The 19169-nt window shown below is 42.2% G+C and overlaps 1 protein-coding gene across 2 annotated transcripts in view; it reads right to left on the bottom strand.

The window, feature by feature from the left end:
* STK4 (serine/threonine kinase 4) overlaps positions 1–14428 on the bottom strand; it is a 76193-nt gene extending 61765 nt beyond the window's left edge. Inside the window, exons 1-7 of one of the 2 annotated variants that reach the window (XM_007067297.4) lie at positions 14122–14428; positions 8485–8565; positions 5135–5263; positions 3376–3490; positions 2666–2830; positions 2041–2208; positions 838–975 (exon numbers count right to left, since the gene is read on the bottom strand). In XM_007067297.4, coding sequence (XP_007067359.1) covers positions 838–975; positions 2041–2208; positions 2666–2830; positions 3376–3490; positions 5135–5263; positions 8485–8565; positions 14122–14153 — 828 coding nt within the window. In that variant the 5' untranslated portion in view covers positions 14154–14428. Of the gene's footprint in view, positions 1–837; positions 976–2040; positions 2209–2665; positions 2831–3375; positions 3491–5134; positions 5264–8484; positions 8566–13610; positions 13698–14121 lie in introns of those variants that run through there. The other variant, XM_043526679.1, reaches the window with a different exon arrangement.
* Positions 14429–19169: the final 4741 nt, after the last annotated feature.

The following is a 19169-nucleotide window of genomic DNA, read 5'->3' as shown; positions in this document are numbered from 1 at the left end:
GCGCAGGCAGTGCTCTGGGCGGCCGGGCTGCATGCTCATGGAGGGCAGCGCAGCAGTGTGTCTAGCTCCAGCCGGGCAGCGCGGCTGCCAGACATGCTGCTCTGAGCGGCATGGTAAGGGGGCTAGGGGGTTGGATGGGGCAGAGGTTCGGGGGGGGGGGGGGGGTGTCAGAGGACAGGGAACGGTTGGATAAGCGTGGGATAAGCAGGCGGCCTGTCGGGGTCAGGGGTGTGGATGGGGGCAGGGCCCCAGGCGGTCAGCGGACAAGGAGCAGGGGGGCTTGGATGGGTCAGGGGACGGATAGGGGATGCGAGCCAGGCTGTTTGGGGAAGCACAGCCTTCCCTACCCGGCACTCCATACAGTTTTGGAACCCTGATGTGGCAGCCAAAAAGTTTGCCCACCCCTGCTCTGAGGTCACAGAACAACTAGAGGCAAATTGGGATAGCTAGGAAATGGAGGACTTTGACATAACATAATCAGATATGGCTCTTTCCTAAGCATAGGGTCAGTTAAAGGATAAACTGTATGGCTTAATAGTAAGTGCCAGGATTTCTCTTTCTCAAAATCTTGAAACACTGACAAAAGCCTGGGGGCACAAAGATGTGTGTATGAGTATGGGAATAGAAAGTAGGAGATGGTCTAATTTCTAGGGAAGAAACTAAAGGTTTAAAGACCTCACGCAACTTGATCTTACACTGTACAAGTTGTACAGGGGAAGCACGAAGGGAAACCAACTTCTCAAATTGCACAAATACTCATTGCCTGCACTGCGGTTTGTTTAGTTAAGAACTCCCTCTGATACCCTCTGAAAGCACCCCAGGTAACAAATACCAAACCTGGAGAAGCTGTGTAGCAGTTGCTCTTTGTTCAGGGCTTTTCACAAGACACTGTTTTACAAAGTCCGTAAAGTTGTCTGACCAGAGTTCTGGCTTCCGGAATGTTGGAGGAGGATTTGTAGGAATCATAAAAATTGCCTGATAATAAAAATAAAATAAGTATTGTTCTAGAGTTCACTGATTTTGGAAATCTTTAAGATAAAAAACACAGAACAGACATAGATCAGAGCATAGAGACAGACCCTTGCAAAGTTATTCATGTACCAAAACCCTTTTAAGTCTTTATGCCAATGCTATGTATATTCCCCTCCGAAGAGAACAAGGGATTTGTACTCCGCACGTTTCCTCCTATGGCAAAGCCACTATTTTGCATAGAGGGTGACATTTGCTATTTTAAACCACTAAAAGTCCTTTACTAAAAATGAAAGAAAAACAGGTGCATAATACAGGATACCCACTGCATGGACACATTCCACCACTCAAGAGATGGAACTCCCAAAAGAGGTTTGCCTCTGAAAAGTCCCGTTACCCAAAAATACCACGGTGGAAAGTAATGGAGTAACAAAATGGTGGGAATTACCAATGATCTTGTTCCTTCAGAACATCTCCTTACAGGAACTGACCTCGAACAAAAACACTGGTGTACACTAAATCTAGTGAGAATTAGGATGGCAAAGATTGGAAACAACATAACCAAGTGGAAGCGGAGGAATGGACCCCACAGGCAAATGTGGAGACCCTAAGCAAAGACTGGAGCACTGACTGACACATTGCCCTCTAGCAACATGCTGTACTCCCAAGGAACTATTCGAGATAAGTGATAACACCAGATCTTGGCTGAGATTTTGGACCAATAAGCTATGATGATGATGACCTGAAAAATTGTGTTTACTGGTGGCTGTGACAAAAAGATTCACTTTGGATCAAACTCAAGACTACCTGTTTCCACGCATGCATATTCTGAACAAATCTGCTAATTTCGCATGCCTTGACACAAAAGAATCAAGTTGACAGATTCTCCTTTGAATATTTTTTCCCCATTTTACTAAATATTAAAAAGCACAAGTTAAAAAAAGAGCTTGCTCATTTTCTCTAGGTTAAAAAGCTAGATAGCATCTTATAAAATGTTTATTCAGCTAACTGCCAACAGAGGCTACCTGCATTCTGCAAGAGAGCTATATTTGAAGAGGCCTCAGTCCTTACCCTCATTGGATGAATATCTGCATATGGTGGTTTTCCTTCAGCCATTTCTATTGAAGTGATTCCCAGTGACCAGATATCTGCTACACAGTTATACCCTATTTCTTGGATCACTTCTGGAGCCATCCAAAATGGGGTTCCTATAACTGTGTTCCGTTTTGCCATGGTATCCTAAAATGGAAAGGGGTGGGGGGAGGAGGGGAGAGCAGAAGAACAGACTATTTGGCAAGCAGAAGGAACAAGTTTGCCAGCTATTCGTTAATAAACAACACTCTCCCTAAAGATTATACACAAAAATCATTCAGTAAGACTGAAATAAGGAATTTTGCACATCAGGATTGAGATGCACTGGCAGAGCTGTGTGGGGACTCAGTAGAAAACAGTAGATGTTACTACAGTATGTGCTACTACACACAACTGTTTTGGCACTTTAGTTCTCTGAACAAGAAAGCCAGAGTGTCGGCCCGCCTGTCCCTCCTCTGGGCCCCACTGCAATGCATGTGCAATGCATTCATGTAAGTGCTAAACAATTGAATTTAGCATAATCTCTCCAGTAAGTGTTTCACTTGTACCTGTAGGCTGAATGAGACATTTCTACATACACAACCCAAGTAACAATTTTACTCACTGTAAGTTGGCCTGCTACCCCAAAATCTGCAAGTTTAGCATGTCCTTCTGTATTTAGTAATATATTTCCAGCTTTGATATCTCTGTGTATTTTCCTCATAAAATGCAGATATTCTAGTCCTTTGAGGGTTGCTTGTACTATTGTAGCTATTTCCTCTTCTGTCAACTAAAGGGGAAAAAAAAAGCAGTTAGATTGGTATCTCATGCTGAAGACAGACATTTCCTTGAAATACAAATACAAGACTGCCATACTAACTAGCAGAAAATTCTAGGCAGTTCCAGTTACCAAGATATAGTGTTATCTATACACAGTACAACTGGTTTACTTGGTCTTCCTTCATGTATTTTGTGTGTATGGCCCTTTCACAGGTAACTTGCTATTACATGACCAATGTGACTAGGCAAGGTCAGCTATAAAAATCCCAGCACTGAAAAATCAGGATTCTATTTTTTCAGACATACAGATCATTTTAATCAGAAAACATTACATTAATCTTGAAGGATCAAGTTAGCTACCTAGCTAAACATCCTGGTTTCCAGGAGTGCTGGGCACTTGCAGCTCACAGGACAGCTAATGAGAGCTCGGGAAAAATCAGGCCAAAGAACTACGCATAGACTACTACAAAGCTACTTACTATAATATGTAATATTTAGAGTGGATACTTAAAACATGACATTGTATAAATATGGATTGTAAGGGGAAGGACATACTGTTTTATTTCGTAATCGAATTATATCGGACACAGATCCAGCTCCACAATACTCCATGACTATCCATAGGTCCGTGTTCTTAAAATAGCTGCCATAATACTTGACTACATGGGGACTATGGAAAATGAGAGAGAGAGAGAGAGAGAGAGAGAGAGAGAGAGAGTCAGTCAGATATTATTGATGAAAGCAATTTTATAAATAGGAGCACAATATAAAGCACAGCCAAAAAAAGATGCTAAGAGTTCAGGGTCAGACTTGGGATCCCAGACTTAAGGCGATATAAGAGTTTGCAGGAAATGCTCATATCCTGCATTTGGGGATTTCCTCTTAAATACCATAACAACCATTCCTCCCAGTTCTGCAATTTAGTTCCGAGACATGATGCATTTTACTAATCTAATAAGAGTTAGGTCTTTACAGTACACTAGATCAGTTTATCTTATCTACAGCTACTTCCTGGCTGCCCAGGAAGCAAAAACCTACTCTATATTAACATATCAGATCATGAGAATGACCCTCTGTCCTTTAGAAAGAAGCCAAAGGCTGTCAAAAATGGAACAGTTATAAATGGACCAAAAATAAACTTACTCTGCTCTATGAATGACACTCTCTCTTATGTAAGAATTTAAATGTTGATATCAGAAGAGTTAGTCACCATGTAGGAGTCTCCCCAGAATGTTTGTGCAGAGAACAGAGTTATTCCATGATTCACTATCCCTACTGCTCACAAGTGTCGAGCAGTTGGGCAAAATGAAAGGTCCCATTTTAGGCCTTCTACTCTCTTTTAAAAACAAAAAACACTCAAAGAAGCCTAATGAATTCTGTAAATTAATTCACAGAATACTTTATGAACTGGTTCTAAAAAAGTTACATTTTATTGAGTCAGACAACGATTACCAGAAGGAAGAGGGAATAGCTGTAGAAGTGTACTCAGCAGAATTATAAATCATTGTGTCCATGTTTTAGTACTGCAAATCTTATTCATATTAAGCTTTGTTGCTTGCTTGCTGTTTAAAAAATAAAGTTCCTCAGACTGGAGGCTTAACACTAGACTAAGTAAGGACTTAGAAATGGTATGTGGCTTTTAAGTATTTAACCAAGGGAAACACTTTTGTAGCAGGAGGGCAGTTGTGTATATGATCTCTTCATAAGCTTTTCTGCTCAGACAGTTTTTTCAAAGGAAATGAGTGAAATCAGTGGGAGATACACAGGGCCTGGTCTTTCATAATACAACCACCCTACTTGTGCAAGAGGAATTTTGAGTGTCCTCCAACTTAGTCATGTATTTTAATGCACTAAAATCTGCACACGCTAGTGATGGCTCTGCAAATGAGAATTCTGTCACCTTTGCAGACAGCGCACTAGCCTGTACATATGCAAAGTGAAACACATAAGTAGAACTCAGGTGGAGGCATACTGAGGTGGTGGGGGGAGGGGAGGGGGAGAAAGAAAAAAACAAAAAAAACCATGCATACATCGCCTGCTCTTTCGGTTTTCCAAATGGCACTTATTGTAAACAAATGTAGATAGTCTATTAAACTAGACTGAGGAGAAGCCAGCATAAGAATATTTTTTAAAAAACGCAATGTAAATCATGTCTCTTTGATAAATGTTGGCTAGTCCACCTCAGTGCAACAGCTGGTCTCACTTCTGACAAGTGTTTAATACAACACAGTGTTTCCTAGATTCAACTGCTAAGCAGATCACATGCAATACTTTTCTTAAGGGGTTGCAGATGGGATTCATTGCATGCACTTACCTGTCACATTGCTGCATTATGGATATTTCTTTTATGATCTCCTGCAGGTCAGACTCAACAGGAACCTGTTTAATTGCAACAACTTGACCTGTTTCTTTATGAATAGCTTTGAATACACTCCCATAGGATCTGTAACAATCAAAATGTGAAATACTAAATACAAGCAATACAACAGGTTAAAAACTGGCACACTTTCTGGTTTACACTTAGAGGTGCATCATAATCTGGAAAAAAGGGAACATTGTTTAATGACCTCTCCTACTAAGAATATCTTAATAGTTGATTTTTTGAACACCACATCCAACTTGGACATAATAAAACAGGAGTATGTGCAAAACTTCAGTTAATCTACAAGCTCCTGGTGCTATAGTAACAATGAGAAATACCTAGGAAAGATGCTAATCACCATTCCCAATAACCTTAAATACACCTTTTTACCCAAACTCCAGCAAACTCATTTGTCTAAACTATTTTCAATATACATTTAACTGAGGTGCAGTAAAAAACTGGTCTATACAGGTTTTTATATCATGCTCATCACCATAGTAACTGAACAACATGACTATATATCTGTCACTTGTTGGTTCTCTCATCCTCTCCCCAGAGGGAGAAACATGTGCACTGGAGTGTCTTCTTTTGGTAGATTTTTCTGTCTGTTTGAATACAAGATATATCTGTTGATATATGTTTATATTAGAGAAGGCAAAGTGAAAAAAGTGAGCTTTGAACTTGGAACGGAAGGTGGTGAGGTTTATGATAGTCCTTAGTGTCTGATCGAGTTCATTCCAGTGTCTTGGACCAGCCCCTGAGAAAGTTCTGTCTCCCACATAACAAACTTTATTCTTATTGTTGAGAGTTCCATTGTGCCAGAGGAGTGAAGCTGTCAATCACAGTCCTCATCCCAGAGCTTTAGACCATCTTGAGCAATACTACATACTTTTATATATAGGCACATAGTATAGGAGTTTCATATTTTGCATGTTTAAAATTATGTTTTCATCCATTTCCAAATAAGGTACAGCAACAATTTCCTATAATGCATACAGAATAACTCTTGAGAAATGAGTGGATGTCATGGCAATAAACTTGCAGGCAACAGGGAAGTAAACCCAACTGTCACTTATATCCATCTAATTCATGAAGTACAGGGATGGTGTCCAGATTATCTCAGATGGAGGTAAAGCACTGCAATAGTTTCAAAGATGCAGGAAAAAATAGGATAACACAGGGACTTTGTTCCTAAATGAATTAATGCAGCATGGATTCTCACAAGACACGGTTCTGACCATAATATAGAGAAATCTTCGGGGCTTGATGGAGACGTAGCCAAGAAAGTCTCTATTTCACAGCACCACACAGTAAACATTGTATAAGATGTTCTGAGATAAACAAATTAGAAAGACAAAGAAATAAGATGGGTTTGCCCCTACACTCCAATATTACGTTTTTCTACAAAATCAAAGTATTTGGATAACCCTCTCACCCCAAAAATTAAATCAAGTTATTGCTTCAATGAACAAGAGGATCTGAATAAGAAATTTCCTTTGAGACAGCAGGGCTTGGAATAAATAAGTTATAATTTCTTATAAAACTGTAAATAAATACAAAAGAATTAACATAAGAATTAACTTTTCTGAGGCTTTCCATTTTTTATTACCAACCTCTCCTCCAACATTAGTGTCTACTATAACTATTCCTAAATCTTGTCTCAAACACAGTTGTCTGTCTCCACTGATATACTGTAATTCAAATAGACCAAATATGTTCCAGCTATCTTGACGAAGAAAAACTTTTCCAGCATAAGTTTGTACACTGTCAGAGGTTTAGACTTCAACATTGTATTTGGTTATTGCGGTTTCAGAATTTCACACAGCACTTAACTGTTTAACTGGATGCCAGTTAGTAAGAATTTACAGTCCATCCATTTTGCCAGAACTAGATATTATTACAGGGCACTAGTGTAGTGTCAGTTTCATGGGTTCATCTTGAAATAGACTACTAAGTGTACAGAAGTTGTCTCTCATGATTTGTTCAACATATCTTATTCAGTCACAGTATAGGATTAAAAAGAAGAGCCTGAGCATCAGAATGCAAGCTAACCTTAACTTTTATGTTTCTTCTAGTTAGCATCTTCCCCCTAGACTCCACTGAACTTCCAACAAGGGGTTTTAAGATGAAAAGGAAAACGTTTTAAATTTCAGTTTTCAATGTTCAGCATTAATACAATTCTTCAGGTTCTCCACTTAGGAGTAGGGAAGTATTTTTTTTCCCCCTCCTACACTTTGTGGGGAAATATGCCTCCCACTCTTGCTATTCTAGTGTTATGTATTTTTTGCTTGCCTCTGTGTCTTGGTTTACAATTAATTTCTGGTTTTTATATTTCAGTAACGAGGTGATGTTTTCTAGCTATAACCTGTACATTAAAAACCAGAAAAACAAAAGGGCTACTGTGTGTAACGCCCAACAATTGAAATGGTCATTTTTATTCTCAACAATTTAATTCTTCTCTTACTTAATTTATGTTCTACATTTTAATATTTGGATTAAGAGTTGATAACAAAAAAAAGTTAGACAATTTACAACTACTTATGTTTTCTGATTCCCAATACTTTCCACTAGGAATGCTGATTCTTTGTCTACTTTGATTCAAATTGAGCTCACTTCTAAAAGGTATCATTAAAAATGCAGCTCCAAAGCCAACACTCCCATTCACTGAATGGAAATACTGAACTAGCAGTACGTATGTCTATAAAACAGTTTTGATACTGTCTTTATTGTTTTATCTAGTAAAAAGTTTGTTTATATTAGGGCTCTATCAAAAAAAATATAGATTTTATTTCCTGACAGTGTCCCTTCAAGCATTTTTACAGTTCCCCAGTTTAAAACTGGTGTTTACACAACTCAGAGCTTAGATGTAGGTGCTCCAATTGCAAGAAATATATTCAAAATGCCTCCTGCCTCAAAAAAATTTCTCTGTTAAAAACAAAAAAAAAAACACAACAGGTCTTCACAAATAGTTGGCCATTACGTGTATATGTTCTTGGACAGGTTTACATTCTCCATATTGTCTCAAGAAAAGGAGTACTTGTGGCACCTTAGAGACTAACCAGTTTATTTGAGCATGAGCTTTCGTGAGCTACAGCTCACTTCATCGGATGCATAGCATATCGTGGAAACTGCAGTTTCCACGATATGCTATGCATCCGATGAAGTGAGCTGTAGCTCACGAAAGCTCATGGTCAAATAAACTGGTTAGTCTCTAAGGTGCCACAAGTACTCCTTTTCTTTTTACGAATACAGACTAACACGGCTGTTACTCTGAAACCTGTCATATTGTCTCAGACACTCACCCTTCTCCCAGCTTCTCCAGCACATCAAATACTTCTTCTGGTTGCTTGGTCAAACTATCTTCATCTAATTTCTTCAGCTGCCTGTATATATATAAAGATGTAGAAATCAAAGAGTTTAAGATTCTGTAATTTGGTTATTTCTGAGAACAGAACTTTAAGTAAAACTCATTTTAAACCATGCAACTCCGATAATTTGACAAAAATACATTTTATCTTAACAATATAAAATTTAGTCTGCTTGAGGAATAAAATACAGTGGTTAGATGTAGTGTGAAGTAAACCGCATTTAGCACAATCTGAACACCAGGTAGTCCTATTTCTTACTACTACAAAAGGTAGTACAGGGGGGCAGCGTTTTATCAAGCACAAAGATCTACATTTCCTCTCAGTGGCAGGAAACAGTAAGTAGTTCAATGGGGGAAGGGATAGCTCAGGGGTTTGAGCACTGGCCTGCTAAACCCAGGGTTGTGAGTTCAATCCTTGAGGGGGCCATTAAGGGATCTGGGGCAAACGTTGGGGACTGGTCCTGCTTTGAGCAGGGGGTTGGACTAGATGACCTCCTGAGGTCTCTTCCAACTCTGATATTCTATGATTCTATGTAGTATCAGAATATATTCTGGATCATTTCCACACCATTTGAACATCATGATGTCCATACCTATCGAACAAATCTTCAACAAGCTCAAAGTCTTGTGGCATGAAATAGTTTAGAAAAAGCTTGTACAAGAGCCCACACAAACATTATTAAATTTATTTTCATGCCTTGGGGGGGGGGGGGTGCTTTGTGATGCACAAAGAAAAGGTTTGTTGGGGGAGGTCTTTTCCTTGCTTATTTTTCACATTTTAAATTCAGATTTTGTACATCTTGGAAGACTATGAATGACTGGAGAACTGGTAGGATAATGACCAAAAAAAAAAAAAAATTAATAAAACTGAAATCTTATTAACTGAGATAGAAAGTGATTTTTAGTCACACTGCTTAAGTCTCCTATAGTTGAAACACTTAGGAGCAAAGATGCCTGAGTTAAAGATTCCTATGCTCTTTCAATTTTAAAAAAAACCTTCTCAATCATCACAAAGCAGCAAGAAAAGCACAAAGCTGGTCTTTGCAGGTTACTTTTAACATACGCTACATACAATCACTACAAGGTTCCGAACATTCCTTAAGGCCACAAGTTCTCAAAACCAATCCTTTACAATCCACTAAGTGACATATAATAGCCACAGGAAAAGATGCATTGCCTCCATTTAAACCCAAAACAGCTCAGTTGTGGATCCAAAAGTCAAGCACAACCCCGTTATCAGCCAATTTTGATTCCCACACTTAAGCCATGTTTAGGATGAAGTATGTGCGTAAGCCTATAACTTACAAATAAACATCTGATGGCTTCTATGAGCTGGAGTTACTACACATCAAGACAGCAAATACAGTTTTTGTATTTGTGATACTAAGGTGGCTCATCAGACGCTAGTAAAAAATGTAAAAAGCTTTGATGAAGTTTTTGAAAACCAGGAATAGAAGCCACGCTGTGCTCATTTTCTATTATGTTTATATACAAAAGCAATATAGCAGAAGCAGTACACACATGCGTTATGTACAATGGCTTCCTGAAATGAAGAAAATATTACAAACAAGCAGACTCAGGAAATGGCGAAATACTGAAAGTAGTCACTAGCTTCTCTGCAAAGATAGGCATTAAACCAACAGAACGTTACTTGTTTGAAAGAAAAAAAATCAGTAAATAGTCACCATATAAGTCACCATTTCCAAGCAGCGTGAAATGTGGAAATCTAAAGGACAGATACTATACTAAAAAAAGCATCTAGTATGAGACCCAACCATTAAGTATCAAGCTAGAATTTTAGAAAATCCAGGCACTACACAAGTTCATTAGAAGCCAGCTTAACTTCTGGTTTCAGAGTGGCAGCCGTGTTAGTCTGTATTCGCAAAAAGAAAAGGAGTACTTGTGGCACCTTAGAGACTAACCAATTTATTTGAGCATAAGCTTTCATGAGTTACAGCTCACTTCATCAGATGCATCTTAACTTCTGTTTCTACTGACACCACCAGAATACTCAGATTCTGAACAAACTCAGAAATTCAAGTTTTATTTCATCATTACTAAAAAGTTCTGAATCAATGATGAGTGAGCCAATTCATTTAGAATATCCTGTATTTTACAGTGTACATTTTTAGAGAGGGTTGAAACCATAAAACCAGCATTACTGTATGGACACGAACACTCCAACACTGTATGGACACCCACTCCATCTGGGTCAAGTATAGTTAAATGTTTGCATAAACAGTTATATAATAAATGCACATTTCTACTAGTAGAAATGTTACTCCATCATTTAAAGAAAACAACTGCTATCTACACCACAGAACAAAGGAAGCTGCCTTTTCACTTCATCATTCAAATATACCGTTAGAAGCAGCTGCAAGCTACAGATAGTATTTTGACAAACTGAAACTTCATTCAATTGCTGAGATGCCTCTAAAATATCCCCTATCTCGGGTTGCTCAAGTACAGCCTGCAGTGAAATGATAGGAAGGTAACAGCTTTATTCAAAGGTTTCACTGAAATCCCAAGATATAACTGGTCTTCACATCCAACAGATACTGCTGTAGCTGACACAAATAAGATAAAGAACACTGAGGGACATAAGTAACAGTATACAAGGTTCTGTGCATAACTGTAAAGAACAAACGTCTTGTCATCATGCTAATTAGTTTGCACTACAACTAAACATTTTGACCATTTAATGGAATAGCCAGGAGTGCAAAGAACTAACATAATTTCACTTTTTGCCAAATATACATGCAATAGTGACCTTTACTGATGTATAACTTATTATTAAGGAGAGACATCTGCAATTAAACATCTAATTCATTATTGACTAATTATGCCTGATTCCCCCCCCAAAACCAATTAAAAAAGCAACCTGACAGCAGACTTGACATCTCTTAGTACAAAAGGTGGGGGGGGGGGGTTGTTTTTTGAATGCAAGACTTATGCTTCCATTTTTCAATAGAAAAGGTTTGAGTCATTTGTTTTTCCACAACTTGACAGGGTTTCCTCAAAGGGTGGAGGCCCAATTATGCTAACGTTGTTTTCACAAATTCCCATCTCTGCAAGCCTGATCCCACTATTAAACTAATCTAGTGGCAAAAAAACAAAAACCAGTTAATGTTTTAATATTCCAGGCTTCTACCCCCCTGGGGTTCTCTTTAAAGCAATTTGATGCCCCTCATTCATTCAAAGTGTTGCCATTGGTTATGGTGTTCTACAGCTAGTCTCCATCTCTCCCCCTCTTTTGTTCAAGTTCCTCAATCTCACAAATGGACATAAGAAAACTGAAAAATTCTAAGAACATGTGGACCAAGCAGATCTAACCTAAAAGATAACACTGTGTGTAATGTCACAAGAGATGTACGTTAATGGAAACAGAAAATTACCACAATTACCTGCAACGGCCACCACAAGCGTGGCAGAATTGTTTCTAAGGTATTTTTAAAGTGCATACCTCCTTGATCTCTAAGCGCTCATTTGTTGGGAAGCCAACTTTCCCAAATGTCAGATAAGACATGGCAGTTATGAAAGGTATGATGGAGTTCATGTGTGTGCACGTGTATAACAATAAAACCCTTAGGTACTCCCTTAAGGACAAGAGAGTCTCTAAATCATCATCACCACTTGACAGACTTAGTGTATCAAGGTCCAGAAATATTCAGTTTCTGGATGCACAGAAATGTAGACTGAAATTTATTTGTGACTAACCAATTAAACAGACATAGCCAGTTATTTCATTGTGTAGCACAGAATTTATCACCAACAGGAAAGTCCACTGGTTTGTTTCCCTCAACGAAATAATTTAGCAACAACTCCAAGCACCATACTCTCCTAATTAACTGATGTTCCATGCAAAAGAAAAATTGTAGATACATCAGTATCCCAGCCAGTGTAGTCTTCCCTATTGGATTACAGTAAAGAGGTACAATAAGATGATACCAGTTTTTCTTTGCTTCTTTCTATAATTGTAGCCAGCTTTTTTTTAAAAAATTGTTTTTCTTGGTACCTTGTATATCAGAGATATTTTGATTTTTTTTTGTTTCCTTAAAACTGCAAAAAAAAATATTCTTAAAAGGGGGTTATAAAACATTTCTTTGGGTCTCCCACTGTGTTTTTGGTTGTCTGTTTAGACTGTAAACGCCTCAGGGAAAGACGACTATCTTCTGAATCTTCTACCATCCTGAACAGTGTCACAATTTTAACATACCCGTTTGATGGTCATAAGACAGATGCCTTATACAGAGGTATCTTTGCTGAAAGATATGTGGCTTTTGTTTTCAAGGTTTGGTGTCCCTAACCCCTGTTTGACAGAAGCTGGGAATGGGCAACAGGAGATGGATCACTTGATGATTACCTGTTCTGTTCATTCCCTCTGAAGCACCTGGCATTGGCCACTGTCGGAAGACAGGATACTGGGCTAGATGGATCCAGAATGGCCATTTTTATGTTCTGCTTACCACAATTACATTAAGTAGTTTGCAATTACTCCAGGTTACATCTTTCTTGTGTAATATTTAACCTACGGAAAAGTCTTGAAGTGTCTTACCATTAACTTAGGCTTGAATAAAGACTGGGAGTGAATGTGTCATTACACAAAGTAAAACTATTTCCCCTTATTTATATCCCCTCCTACTGTTCTTGTAAAGTACTGGAAATGGCCCACCTTGATTATCACTACAAAAGTCCCCCCCCCCCCCCCACCTTGCTGGTAATAGCTCACCTTTCCTGATCACTCTTGTTACAGTCTGTATGGTAACACCCACTGTTTCATGTTCTCTGTGTATATAAAATCTCCCCACTATATTTTCCACTGTATGCATCCGATGAAGTGAGCTGTAGCTCACGAAAGCTTATGCTCTAATAAATGTGTTAGTCTCTAAGGTGCCACAAGTACTCCTTTTCTTTTTACTGATACAGACTAAAACAGCTGCTACTCTGAATCCTATTCTTAGCTTTCTATGACTTGTGGGAGTGTTAGAAATTCATCAAGGGATGATAAACAAGTGAAGGGAAATAAATGCAATATGTACAGAGCCCAAGTATAATAATTACCTGGATAAATCTAACACTCCCACTGCAGTAGGGTCCATGCACCAATATGAGTGAAGCTGTAGTGACACATGCTGCCTGAGGGAATTTTTAGCCTGCGGACAAGAGTCCTGTGACGCTGGTTGCTATGTCACCCATCCCACGGCTCCCTGCTCTCTCTGGGAAAACCTGGTATATCTAAGGGATGAGTCACTTATGAACCTGGGGTGATTTTAGAGGATTTAACCTTTCAGTGGGCAGGTTCTTTATTTACATTTCCCACAACGCCACCCACCTCATCTCCCTCCCCCGCCTCCCACACACCGACCCCCCACCCCGCCTCCCACACACCGACCCACACCTCCCCTCATACCCCCCGCCTCCCACAGACCGACCCCCCCCCGCAACCCTCAACCTCACACAGACCGACCCACACCTCCCCTCATCCCTCCACAGACCGACCCACACCTCCCTCATCCCCCAACCTCCCATGACCCAACCCCTAGTCCCGACAGCCGCAGCCCAAGCCCCTCACCGGCGCGGATTGCGCAGCTGCACGGTCTCCATGGCGCCCTAGTGCAGCAGGGCAGGGGGCGCGCTCATTCTTCCATGACTCCAGCCGCTCTCTCCCGGCGCTTTTCCAAAGACACTTCCGCTTCACTTCCGCCTCCTCTCCACACGCCGGAAACAAGGGGCGGGGTTATCGTCGCATGGTCTTATAGAAATCGCTGCCCCGCCCGCCTCCCGCGGCCGCAGGGGCGTGGTCCCTCCACTCGCTCCGCCCCTCCCCACTCAAGGGGAGGTGCGGGCAGTTCTCTTGTTCATCGCTGCGGGCTGCCTCAGAGTCAGCCACCGGAACAGGGCCCTGCATTAAGGGCTGGAGCAACAATTTCCCAGCAGCCCCAGCGCCTCCACCTATTTTGCATACTAGTTTACATATATTTAAATATCCAATCGGATGGGTATCATCCTGATTGCATGAGGCAGGCGCTTTGAGGCCCAGAACTCGGGAGTATGGACGCCAAAGCCCTTTTGTCTCCGCCCTAGGAACCACCCCCATCCCTTCAGGCTCTGCTCTGGGAGCTGGAAGTAGAGCCTAGCAGCCCTGTTTTCTGTCCCTCTGCTTTCCCATCCAGTCAACCTTCTCCTGAATGCGCACCAACCTATTACGGTTAGTGGGGGACAGAGGACCTTAGCTTGCCCAAAGTTAATGGCCCTTAACCAGTGGAGAAGGGCCATTGAACCCAAGTAAATTGTGGGGACAACAAATGAAAAAAGGGGGACAGGAGTTATGGTTAAAGGTTAAAAATCAGGGAACTGGAAGGGCAGCCTGAGCAGAGAACTCCCAACAGCACCCACTGCTCCTTAAAGGTGTCTAAGGAGTCAGTGGATGCTGCCCAGAAGACCTCTGCTCACAGGCATAACGTAACAAGGGATCAGAAATAAGCCTCACAGTTGCACAGCACCCCACCATCCAGCTTCCTCCTTCTGGTGTGATGGATGGCTATCTTGGCTAGCACCAGGATAAAGGTGACAAGGAAGAGGTCTCACAACTTTGTGGCCCCATGGATGGGATGTGCATAAATGAGAAGGTGCAGGGAAAAGTGGAGCTAGAATCTCAGTAAGAGGTTCTGAAGAAGCTGGAAGAAGGGCTGCAACCTGATGCGCCATACATAAATGTGCACTAGGGTCTCCCTCTTGCTGCACAAAGGACAGGTGTCAGGGGAGTTAGTGAACTGCACCAGGTACATACTTGGGCTCATGTCCCTATGGAGGAGCCACCAACTCTCCAGCAGGCCATGGAATCAGAGTGGAGTACAGGCTGGCCACTGGGGTGAATGTGCTCCAAGCTGCCACTGGGGAAGATGCTCAATTATTCACACAAGAGAACCAGTTTTCAGAGTAACAGCCGTGTTAGTCTGTATTCGCAAAAAGAAAAGGAGTACTTGTGGCACCTTAGAGACTAACCAATTTATTTGAGCATAAGCTTTCGTGAGCTACAGCTCACTTCATCGGATGCATACTGTGGAAAGTGTAGAAGATCTTTTTATATACACACAAAGCATGAAAAAATACCTCCTCCCACCCCACTCTCCTGCTGCTAATAGCTTATCTAAAGTGATCACTCTCCTTACAATGTGTATGATAATCAAGTTGGGCCATTTCCAGCACAGATCCAGGTTTTCTCACCCCCCCTCTCCCCCCCCCCCCCACACACACAAACCCACTCTCCTGCTGGTAATAGCTTATCTAAAGTGACCACTCTCCTTACAATGTGTATGATAATCAAAGTGGGCCATTTCCAGCACAAATCCAGGGTTTAACAAGAACGTTTGGGGAGGGGGGGTAGGAAAAAACAAGGGGAAATAGGTTACCTTGCATAATGACTTAGCCACTCCCAGTCTCTATTCAAGCCTAAGTTAATTATATCAAATTTGCAAATGAATTCCAATTCAACAATTTCTCGCTGGAGTCTGGATTTGAAGTTTTTTTGTTGCAATATCACAACTTTCATGTCTGTAATCGCGTGACCAGAGAGATTGAAGTGTTCTCCGACTGGTTTATGAGTGTGACTGGTGTAGTTCATGAACACTAGCTCCAGAGGCTAAAGCGAATTGCAAGAGGAGGGGCAAGGCTCACCATGTCAGCCCAGGAGAAGTGGCAGCTCCCCTCTGTTATTAGCAGAAGAGGGAGTAGGGTGACCAGACGTCCCAATAAAATCGGGACTCTTCCGATTTTTAGTTTTTTGTCCCGTGTCCTGACTGATGCATGGTTGGGACGCCATTTGTCCCGATGTTGCAGCTTTGGCCACTCCAGCGTTTTTTTGTTTTTTGTTTTGCTTTGGCAACTCGGCTCCGGGTGCTTTTTTTTTTTTTTGCTTCCCCCATGTGTCCCGATATTTTGTCCGTTTCTTCTGTTCACCCTAAGAGGGAGTCAGAAGAGACATATTTACTCTCTCTTCTCCCTTCCTTTAATCCTTGATTGGCTCTGATTCTTGCATTACAAAGTTAGCCCCAAGAAATGAATAATACCAGGTTCCTGTTTACAGCATACAGCAGTAACAAAGATTGCTCCTTGCTCCATATTTATGTAATCATAGAATCATAGGACTGGAGTGGAGGGATCTCAAGAGGTCTTTTAATCCAGTCCCCTGTACTCCTGGCAGGACTAAGTATTATCTAGAGCAGGGGTGGCCAACCTGAGCCTGAGAAGGAGCCAGAATTTACCAATATACATTGCCAAAGAGCCACAGTAATATGTCAGAAACCCACCATCAGCTTCCCCCAACCTGCCTGCTCAAAGCACCTCCCACCCACCAGCAGCCCCGCCAATCAGCACCTCCCTTTCCTTCCGCATCAGCTGTTTCGTGGTGTGCAGGAGGCTCTGACCGGGAGGAGTGAGGGCATGGCAGGCTCAGGGGAGGGGGCAGGAAGGAGTGGAGTGGGGGCAGGGTCTGTGGCAGACCATCCCTGACAGGTGTTTGTCTAACCTGCTCTTTAAAATCTCTATGATGGAGATCGCACAATCTCCCTAGGCAATTTATTCCAGCGCTTAACCACCCTGACAGTTAGGAAGTTTTTCCTAATGTCCAACCTAAACCTCCCTTGCTACAATTTAAGCCCATTGCTTCTTGTCCTATCCTCAGAGGTTAAAGAGAACAATTTTTCTCCATCCTCCTTGTAACAACCTTTTATGTACTTGAAAACTTTTGTTATCGTGTCCCCCCTCAGTCTTCTCTTCTCCAGACTAAACAAACCCAATTTTGCCAATCTTCCCTTCCAATCATTTTTGTTGCTCTCTTTAGGGCTTTCTCCAATTTTTCCACCTCTTCCCTGAAGTGGGGTACCCAGAACTTGACACAAAACTCCAGTTGAGGCCTAATCAGCATGGAGTAGAGCGGAAGAATTACTTTGTTAGTCTCTAAGGTGCCACAAGTACTCCTTTTCTTTTTGCAAATACAGACTAACATGGCTGCTACTCTGAAACTTCCCATGTCTTGCTTACTGTTGACTCAAATGGCCCATCTTGATTATCACTACAAAAGGTTCCCGCCACCCCCGCTCTCCTGCTGGTAATAGCTCACCTTACCTGATCACTCTTGTTACAGTGTGTATGGTAACACCCATTGTTTCATGTTCTCTGTGTATATAAATCTCCCCACTGTATTTTCCACTGCATGCATCCGATGAAGTGAGCTGTAGCTCACGAAAGCTTATGCTCTAATAAATTTGTTAGTCTCTAAGGTGCCACAAGTGCTTCTTTTCTTTTTGCGGATACAGACTAACACGGCTGCTACTCTGAAACCTGTCATATTTAGCTTGTGATCCACTATGACATCCAGATCCCTTTCTGCAGTACTCCTCCCTAGGCAGTCATTTCCCATTATAGTAGAATACCAGCTCTGCTATAGTTGAGATTAAGATATTCATAGATTTTTAAAGCCAAAAGATATCATTATCTAATCTGACCTGCATTACACAAAGAACCTCACCCAATACTTTCTGCATCAAGCCATAACTTCTGTCAGAGCTATAGCATCTCTATTAGAAATGTAGCCAGTCTTGCTATAAAGACTTCAAGTGATGGAGAATTCACCACATTGTTCAAATTTTATTCACTATTCAAAATCATTGCGCAAACAGTCCTTGGTTTGTAGACTGCAGGGAGGGCGCTGGTGAGTGTTGAGCCGCATGGGCTGCAGCAAGGGAACTGGTTGGCAAGGGCTGTAGGGGCCATGGAGAGGGGGCACTTCCACTGTATAATGATTACACTTGGGAATGAGGGGTTCCAGGAGCTGCAGCAAGGTAGCTAGTTGGCTTCCAGGAGCTGATATAAATGAGGAGGTGGGCTTTGAACTCCACAGGGATTTGGCAAGGGGGTTGCTGGTGCAGAGCACCAGGGGGATGCAGCGCAGGGCTAGTGAGCGTTGGGCACCCATGGGATGAGGTGAAGGGGCTCGTGGGTGTTGGTCACCAGGGAGATGTGGCGAAGGGGTTGGTGGGCGTTGGTTACCAAGGGAGTGCAGCAGAGGCTACTGGGTGTTGGGCACCAGGGGGTTGCAATGAAGGGGCTGGTCAGCATTGGGCACCCATTGGATGCCGTGAATGGGCTGGTGGACATTGGGTACCCGTGGATGCGGTGAAAGCGCTGGTGAGCATTGGGCACCACAGGGATGTGGTGGGGTGGTGGTGGGTGCTGGGCACCAGGGGATGCAGCGAAGGGGCTGATGGATGCTGAGTACCAGGAGGATGTGGCAAGGGGGCTGGTAGGCATTGGGCTGTGGAGAGTGTGCAAGTATGTTTTGGGGTCCAAGGAACTACAGTGAGGGGCCAGAGGGTGCTGGGGAGGTGTGGTAAGGGGGAGAGAGGCATGGAGCTGGGGGTTCACAGTGACAGGTATGGAGCTGAAGGCAGGGGGCTCAGGAGAGCTGTGGGGTGAGGGCTGACAGCACGGAGCTGGGGGTGAGGGGGAGCTGTGGGGTGAGGGGTGACAGCACCAAGCAGCGGGGGGTCGGGGGAGCTGAGGGTGAGGGGAGACGGCACAGAGCAGCGGGGGTCGGGGGAGCTGGGGGGTCAGGGGTTG

The sequence above is a fragment of the Chelonia mydas genome, chromosome 13, assembly GCF_015237465.2.
Source record: "Chelonia mydas isolate rCheMyd1 chromosome 13, rCheMyd1.pri.v2, whole genome shotgun sequence".
Lineage (NCBI taxonomy): Eukaryota > Metazoa > Chordata > Testudines > Cheloniidae > Chelonia > Chelonia mydas.
The sequence above is the reverse complement of the archived record's forward strand: the minus strand, read 5'-3'. Positions and strand labels throughout refer to the sequence as shown.